The sequence below is a fragment of the Marmota marmota genome, unplaced genomic scaffold, assembly GCF_001458135.2.
Source record: "Marmota marmota marmota unplaced genomic scaffold, marMar, whole genome shotgun sequence".
In the NCBI taxonomy this organism is placed as follows: domain Eukaryota; kingdom Metazoa; phylum Chordata; class Mammalia; order Rodentia; family Sciuridae; genus Marmota; species Marmota marmota.
In genome coordinates, this window is record NW_026000026.1 from 3,345,990 (window position 1) to 3,353,438 (window position 7,449).

The 7,449-nt window shown below is 51.4% G+C and overlaps 1 protein-coding gene across 2 annotated transcripts in view; it reads right to left on the reverse strand.

The window, feature by feature from the left end:
- Phactr3 (phosphatase and actin regulator 3) overlaps nucleotides 1-7,449 on the reverse strand; it is a 172,951-nt gene that overhangs the window by 5,254 nt on the left and 160,248 nt on the right. For both annotated transcript variants that reach the window (XM_048810719.1, XM_015478753.2), the window contains one exon: nucleotides 3,395-3,450. In XM_048810719.1, coding sequence (XP_048666676.1) covers nucleotides 3,395-3,450 — 56 coding nt within the window. The remainder of the gene's footprint in view (nucleotides 1-3,394; nucleotides 3,451-7,449) is intronic.

A 7,449-nucleotide genomic window follows, 5' to 3' on the forward strand; every position in this document is an offset into this window, starting at 1 on the left:
TTTTTTTTTTTTTTTTTTTTTTTTTTGGTAAAGAGGTACACTGAAGATCCCCCTGGCCCTGGTCTTGAAGGAGAATGTCAAGGAAACTTTGGGGTTGACACTTCTCCATATCACATTTTCCCACTTTGTCTTTTTCCAGGGGGCCAATCATTGCTCAGGAATCCCAGTCTGATTGTTATATAGAACCAACCATCCCAGCCTGGTTCCCCTCTGCCCTACCTCTGTATCAGAAACAGCCACAGATATTGTGCTGTTTTCCTGTTTGCTGGAAGCAGGTCTGTCTCTATCCTACCCAAATCTCTCTGTATATTTATGTCTAGGAACACAGATGGCACACAGAGCAGCTGCTGTAGAGTAAGTCGAGGTTTGCATGCCTTTGACTATAAACAGCACTCTCACTCCTAGCTTTTTGGTTTTGCCATTTCACAGGTGCCATAACTCAGCAATTCAACATAAGATGGCATACTTTCCTTCAGCTCTGGGCAGCATATGCTCACCTGGAATGAGTCAAGGTGTATTTCAAACCTGAACACAGACACCTGATTCACTTTTGCTCAAGCATGCAAACAATTCTGTGAACAGTGCCTTTGAGAGGAGCCAGGTTCCTCACTGAAACTAACTTTGCTTGTGAGTTGTGACTATTAACACCCACACTGTGCTCAAGCCCACTCTGGAAGCTAAATATAGACTAGAGTGCTAAGATATAGAGTACAATGTATGTTGTGCCCTGGGACACAAGATAATGGTGCCCTATTTCTGGTGCTCTGTGTTGCTAAATAAAGCCATAAGCCCCAGAAGGGCTTCACTCCTGAGGAGATTCCCAGCCACCAGCACTCTGAGAAACACTGCCAGTTTGGGGATGGGAATTCCTGCTACTTGCAGTTAACAAGATTTTACGTCATCTTCCTTTATTTAAAAGATCCATTTGAGGGATTGGTATATGGGTGTCTAAAATGTCAGAAATTGCACTTCTCAATAATTTTTTTAAAAGAGTCTTCTTATATTAGAGCATTTTAGAAAAGGAAATAAAACCCTATGATTGCTTGGTTCTTTAGCCAAGTGATAAGCCAGGAAAAAAAAATAGCTATGATTAGAAAGTGGATGATATAGTTAAAAAAGAAGTGTGCAGGATTCAGATATAAGACCAGCCACGTTGGATTTAAGTGATGTGAATGTAATTTATCAAATTTCAGGCCACAGACAAACCCCAAGAACAGCCTCCACATGGGGTCGGGGGAGCTAGCAAAATCAGAACTTTGTTGTTACCAAGGCCTGTGAGCGAGGCAGGGTCATTGGGAGGTGATCATTGGAAGACCTGTCAGACTGTTCTCTGCTTCAGGTATAAGTGAGTCACCTGCTCCAAGAAGTCCCTCCTGCCAGCCTAAGCCCCCACGCCTCCCCCGCAAGTGACCTTAGCAACATGTATGTGAGCTTTTTCTTTGCAGAACTAGAAGGCCTTATATAAAGTGGGTCCATAGGCAGGACCTCTACACCCATCCTTGTGGGAAGCCACTCCAGCCGCCTGGACAGTCGTAAGTTGTCTTCCAAGGATGTTTAGGAATGTGAAGCTTTTCCTCACACCGTGGTTAAGAATACGGCTGATAGGGCAAGGCACACCTGGGGTTGGACTCCAGTTCTGTCCTGCAACGGTAATTTGCTAAAGCATCACACTTCCTCTCAGACCTCAGGACAACCTCACATGTTGTAGTAAAGACTGAATGTACTAAAAGCAAGGCTGGTACACCTGGGCCTACTAGAGAATCACTGTGGTCATGTACAAAGGGGCCCGTGTCTCGGGCTCTGCTGTCTATGAACACACAGGCAGAGTTCTGAGTGTCCCATAGCTATGACTGCAATTAGTCATGAGTTCCCAACTTGAAGAGAAGCAAATGTAAAGTTATGATAACTTAGATTTGATTACCAGCAGAAATGCCTTCTGGTGTGAGTGTCTGGCGTACATGTGTCAAGGGCTCGTGAGTGTGTTGCTCTGTACTGGGCCTTGTGTGGCTACCCTGTTCTCATTCCCACAGAACAAGCACACAGACCACCCACTACAACCCTAGTGATGAGCTTCTCAGGTCCTTCCCTCAGGACACTTAAGAAGGCTTCTGAGCTAAGGACCGACCGGGTTCACTGATAAAGGTGCGGTTTTACGGCAGCATTGCCATGACCACTGCAGAGAGGTCCATTTCCCTTTGTGCACAGAAGGAAAGTGTGATCAGTTCCAGCTGTCCACTCACTAGCCCTCTATTCACAGCACAGTTCTATTTTTAAGGGTTTAACATTCACAAAACATAACACAACTAGAAGCGCTTGCCGGTGGGAGGACCTGGCTGCCCATGACAGGAGAGAGGCCAGTGTGGACGGGAAGAAGGACTCTGGTAGGCAGCATCTCTAGTGTCTCTTCCTGTTGTGGGCAGCAGGCTGCTGGGAGCATGGCACTTCCTGGCTACGACTTACTGGACTAGTACTAGCAATGGCATCTGTGGCTTCCACACATTTATAAACAAGTGGCTTTGGTTCTTTAAATCCTGAATATTTGATAACAAACAGCTTTTCTGTCTACCTACTTAATTATGCCTGGCATCAGTGCAATCCTCAGACATCGCCCACGGTAGTTGCCATTTCTTCAGTTTAAAAAATAAAACGAGTAATTTTTAATCGTTAATCTTTAGGGTTAAATATTTTTCAATGACAGAGTTGCTTTGGGCAGCTAATGAAGGCATTGAGGCCAAGAAAGGGGAGGGATCACCAGAGTGCAGGGCCCCAGCTGGTCTTAGAACTACTAGAACTTTGTAAAGAGAAGTTTGCAAACAAAAACCAAACCGAAGGAACCTTTGCAGTATTCATCACATAACAAGAAAAGAAAAACTTTATCATGCTATGCAATTGGCCCTTAGGAGACACTTCTTTATGAAAAATGTTTGAAAAATTAAAATCTGTTGACCAGGTGAAAAACATACCGAGAAGAAACACTGAAGGAGTTTTAACACCCAAACACCAGAGACTTTAAGGACACAGAACTCTGTGTGGGTGGAGATTACCCATGGACACCTGTGTTCAGCACAAGATTTAATTACATGCTTTCCTGGGGAAGCTCCAGGCCCGAGCAACACAGAATCTCAAAGTGCTGACCCTCTAGAGAGTCCTGTGGCTCCCTACTCCTTTCAGTGGCCTGCTTTATTCTCTTGGGTGTGAGAACCAAGGAGCATGTCCTTCTCTAGTAAGACTTGGGACCTGGGCCAGTGATCTCGTTGACCGTCGGGACCCCCATCCACCACACCCATCAGCTTTCCTACTTCTGACTCCTGGGACCCAGGGGAACCACAGAGCCAGCTGGGTTAGCAGCCTCAGCACGTGAAGGCACCCTCCAGAGGCACCCTCAGCTACTCACGTTTCAGGATATTTCTTCTCTCCAGCTCCTCCACGGCAGGTCTTTGGCTCAGCCGTCTGCGGAAAAGCACTAAAATTACATTTTGCACCATGGTGGCTGCCTGCAAATTTCACCCCAGGTCCAGGCAGGCGAGGGTGGCTGGCACACCCCTGGAGATGGCCTCTCAAAAAGTGGAAGGAGTGAGAGTGAACCTTGGTTGCCTCTTGGTGGCAAAATCAAGTCAGGCTCCCAGGCGGGAGAGGGGGCTGTCCTTGCTCCAACTCCAGGGGTCCAGGTCTTCCTTTCCCAGCCTCCTCACCCAAAGCTTGCCAGGAGTGTCCATTCAGAAAATCCCTCCTCTGGCCCACCAGCTGGGGGAGGGCAGGTGGCGCCACCTGTCTCCAGGCTTCTGGCTCTGGAGATGCTGGGAGCTCCACACCTCCCAGCCCAGCCCCGCCATCAGCCCAGGCACCAGCCCGCAGCAGCTCCCCTCCAAGCAGCCAGCACAGGGGAGTGTCTAAGGACGTCTGAGGGCGTCCCCCCCTTGTCAGTGACGCGCACTGCCCGCGCTCAATAGGAACTGGGAATCTCCTCTGAGAGCCAGCCCATCGCCGCCGTCGCTCCCCTCCCCTCCTCCTCCACGCGGAGCCACTGCACTGTGCCGCTTGCTTCTGAAGACAAATCCTTATTTCCTTTTCAAATGGCCTCTCACATGGGGACTTGGAGAATGCAGCCAAAGAAAGAAAAAATAAAACCCCAACACACATAAACAAAGGTTTTTGTCAGGAGTGGGAGGCATAATTAGCCAAAATTAATGTTAGTTACAAAAATAATTGGAGCCTCAGATAATGTTGTCCTTGGGTCAGAGCCAGAAAATGTCCCACTTCCGGATCCTTTAGCCACCACAGGGAGGCAACAGGGCCAAGGCTTTGAATACCCAGAATTTGAGGCCATAACATTTTGCCCCAGTGAGGATGTTGCCTCCAAAAATAAGCCTCTGATTTACCGCCTGTCCCCGCACAAAGCCCAGCCGCCCTCCACTCTGCAACCCAACAGTTGGCTCTCGCCCCCAGGGGCTTCATGTCTCTTTGGTCTCTGTGGGTGGTGGCTCCTGCAGCTTGTCTGATGTTCCCCGAGATGTGAACTGCCCCGACAACTGGCTGGAACCCAGGGAAGAGGGCCTTCTCCATCTGTCCCCAGCCACGCAGGCAGAGCCTAGCTCACTGAACCTTGCTCCCTGCTGTCAGGCCCTAACCCCCCACATGCCCTTTTCTGATCAGTCAGCAAGTAACTGTGGACTATTGCTTCATGCTGGGCACTGTTCCCAGCCCCCAGAACACAGCCTGAGCAGAGGAGCCTTCCTGCCCTTGGGAAGCCCCCAGTCCAAGGGCCATCAGACAAAGGACCACCGTTTCAGAGAGGCCATGCTATGGGGGAGAGAAGACCTGGGCACCAGGGGTGAGGGCTGAGTGGGCCTGAGGAGACACATTTCCACTGAGACCTGCATGAGGAGCCAGTGCGGAGAAGGTCACTCCTCCCTGTAGACACTGGTCACTGAGTTAAAGACCACGAGGGACCAAGGCAGGCTTCAGAAGAGAAAACTTGTGCATTGTGCAGAATCCACATTGGAGGGGGAGGTGCGCAGAATGGAAAGCTCTTGGAGGTGGAAGGAGATGAGAAAGAGGAAGTCAGTTGTCGGGGTGAGCTTGCACATAGTGGGGAGCCAGCGAAGGTTCCTGAGGAGGCAACGAAGTGGTCAGCTCTGCAGCCTCTGGGCTCAGGAAGACAAGGCTCCCTCCTGAAGTATTCAAGAAACAGGTTGCCCCCAAGGACAGTTAGGTGGTGTGGCAGAGCAGTGGCACATAGGCTTTGGAAGCAGGAGGACAAAAGTTTGGGACTCAAGTTTGAGGCATGTAACTTCTCAGCTATGTGTCCTTGGGCAGGTTACTTTACTTCTCTGAGCCTTATCTTCTCCCACAATGAGGACTAAACAACAGATCTTCACGGAGTGGTGACAATCAGATGAGATAATGCACAATGGTGTTTTATAAAACACTTGCTTGGAATTTGGGGATTTCTTTAGAAATTATTTCAAGGATGTCTATGAATAAAGAGCACAAGGTCTTTATAAATTCCTTCCCAGATGTTATGCCCTCAATTTACACCTTTTCTCTGACGTTTGTGGGTGAGCAATCCCCAGCACCACAAAAAAATAAAGAGCACTCCCAGCAGGCCTCTTTCCTCTGGCCGGCCCAACTGCTCCTCCTGTGTGCAGCAGTGGCTGCTCTGGCACCTGGAACTTCCGCTGCCCACACACAAGTCTCTTGTCCATCTCAGGGTTGAGAGGCTACAGAGGCCACAGGTGACAAAAATTACTGCACTGGTCAGACCCCCATCTAGTTACCTGCGCCCCATCCCCCGGCACCGGCTGCACTGGTGCAGACCAAGTGGCCACTCAGTACCTTGGCCAAGGCTTGGAGTTGCCAAGTCTGCGTCCCAGCGCCAGCACTGACCACTGTGGCCCCAGGTAAGCCACAGACCCTTGAATGACGTGCACAGCGAGGATGTGGGAGTCTTCCTTCCCAGAGGTCCCAAGCACATGAAATGAGGTGACTGATGAGGAAAATTTCTCCTGGGGCCAGAGTTGTGGCGACTACCAAGCGAAGGGCCCTGTAGCATTTGCTGTGATCACCATCACGCTGTGACCGCTGTGGTTATTAGGTTATTAATAAGCATTTGGGATTGTATGGAGGCACTTAAAAAATAGTGGCCTATCTTCCCCAACTCCACACACAAAACCCTGGGAAGAAAAATGTAAAAAATGTCAGTTCAATGTCACTTAAAGACCTGGGGCTGGCTCAATGCACCACATGTCTGAGCCCCTATAGAATGGGAACAGCAAGAGAGCCTGCTACTTACTGGGTCTGAGTGACAGGGACTAGGGGTACCCCATCCATCTGCATGGCCCCAAGCTGGCTGTGGATGGGTAGAGGCTCAGGGAGGCAGCTGCAGGGGCCCCTGGGGCTAGAACCAAACCCAAAGCTGGTTCCAGAAGCCACTGCGGACACTAGCTGGCAGGGACAGGGTGAGAGGCCGGGCTAGTCAAGACAGAGAGAGGGCTGTTGCCTGGGCGGCGAGGTCCAGGCAGGGGCACAGTGAACCCTGGCTGACAAGCAGTGTCAGAGTAGATGTGGGCATCCTGTGGGTAAAGGCATAGCCCAGGAGGAGGTGGTCAGGCTGAATCGGGACCTCCTCTGAGGTCCTGAAGCTCCATGAAATGAGACCCCGTGAACACCCACTCTGTGGATGGGGGAACAGGTGAGTTCCTGTCCCTGTACCACTCTGCATATTCAGGACAGCCACACAGCTGAGTGTCCATGGCTTGGGTCTGGGGAGCAAGGAGTGCCCAGAGGACCAGGTAGAAACAGCTGGGAGCAGAAGAGGCCAAGGGCCGGAGCCGAGGGGATAGTAGCACCCAGTGGCCCGCGGGATTCCCCGGTACTCCCCTCTCCTGCTTCAGAGATCCACCGCCCATGTGCAGCTGCCGCTGACGCTGGGGAAGCCTCGGACTATTTCTGACTCTCTGCACTGGGAAAGCCCAAGTGTGGCAGCTGATTGCAGTGCCCTGCAGGGGGGGGGCGTGAACCAAGGAAGAAATGCCAGGGACAGCAGCATCCACCCACGCGCACACAGGAGAGGGTGGCAGGGAGGCCGCACGGTGGGCCGGGCAGGGGAACCAGGACTCAACCAGGAGTCACAGGTGTCCAGTACCACGTGGGCACCACAGGGCATCCAGGTGCTGCCGTGTGGCTGTCACCATGGGGCCTCAGGGGCTGTGGGGACAGGATGCCAGCCCCGCGGGGGCTTTCTGGGTCCATCTGCCTTCCCACTTGCCTCCTGTGGTGGTCACCTACACATCTGACCTGCACTGTTAACCAAATAGGACAGGGAACAGTGGGGGGGGAGGGGAGGAGGAGGAGGGGAGAAGGAGAGGAGGAGGGGAGAAGGAAAGGAGGAGGAGGAGGGGAGAAGAGGTAGAGAGGAGGTGAGGGGAGGAGGGAGGAGGAAGGGAGGAA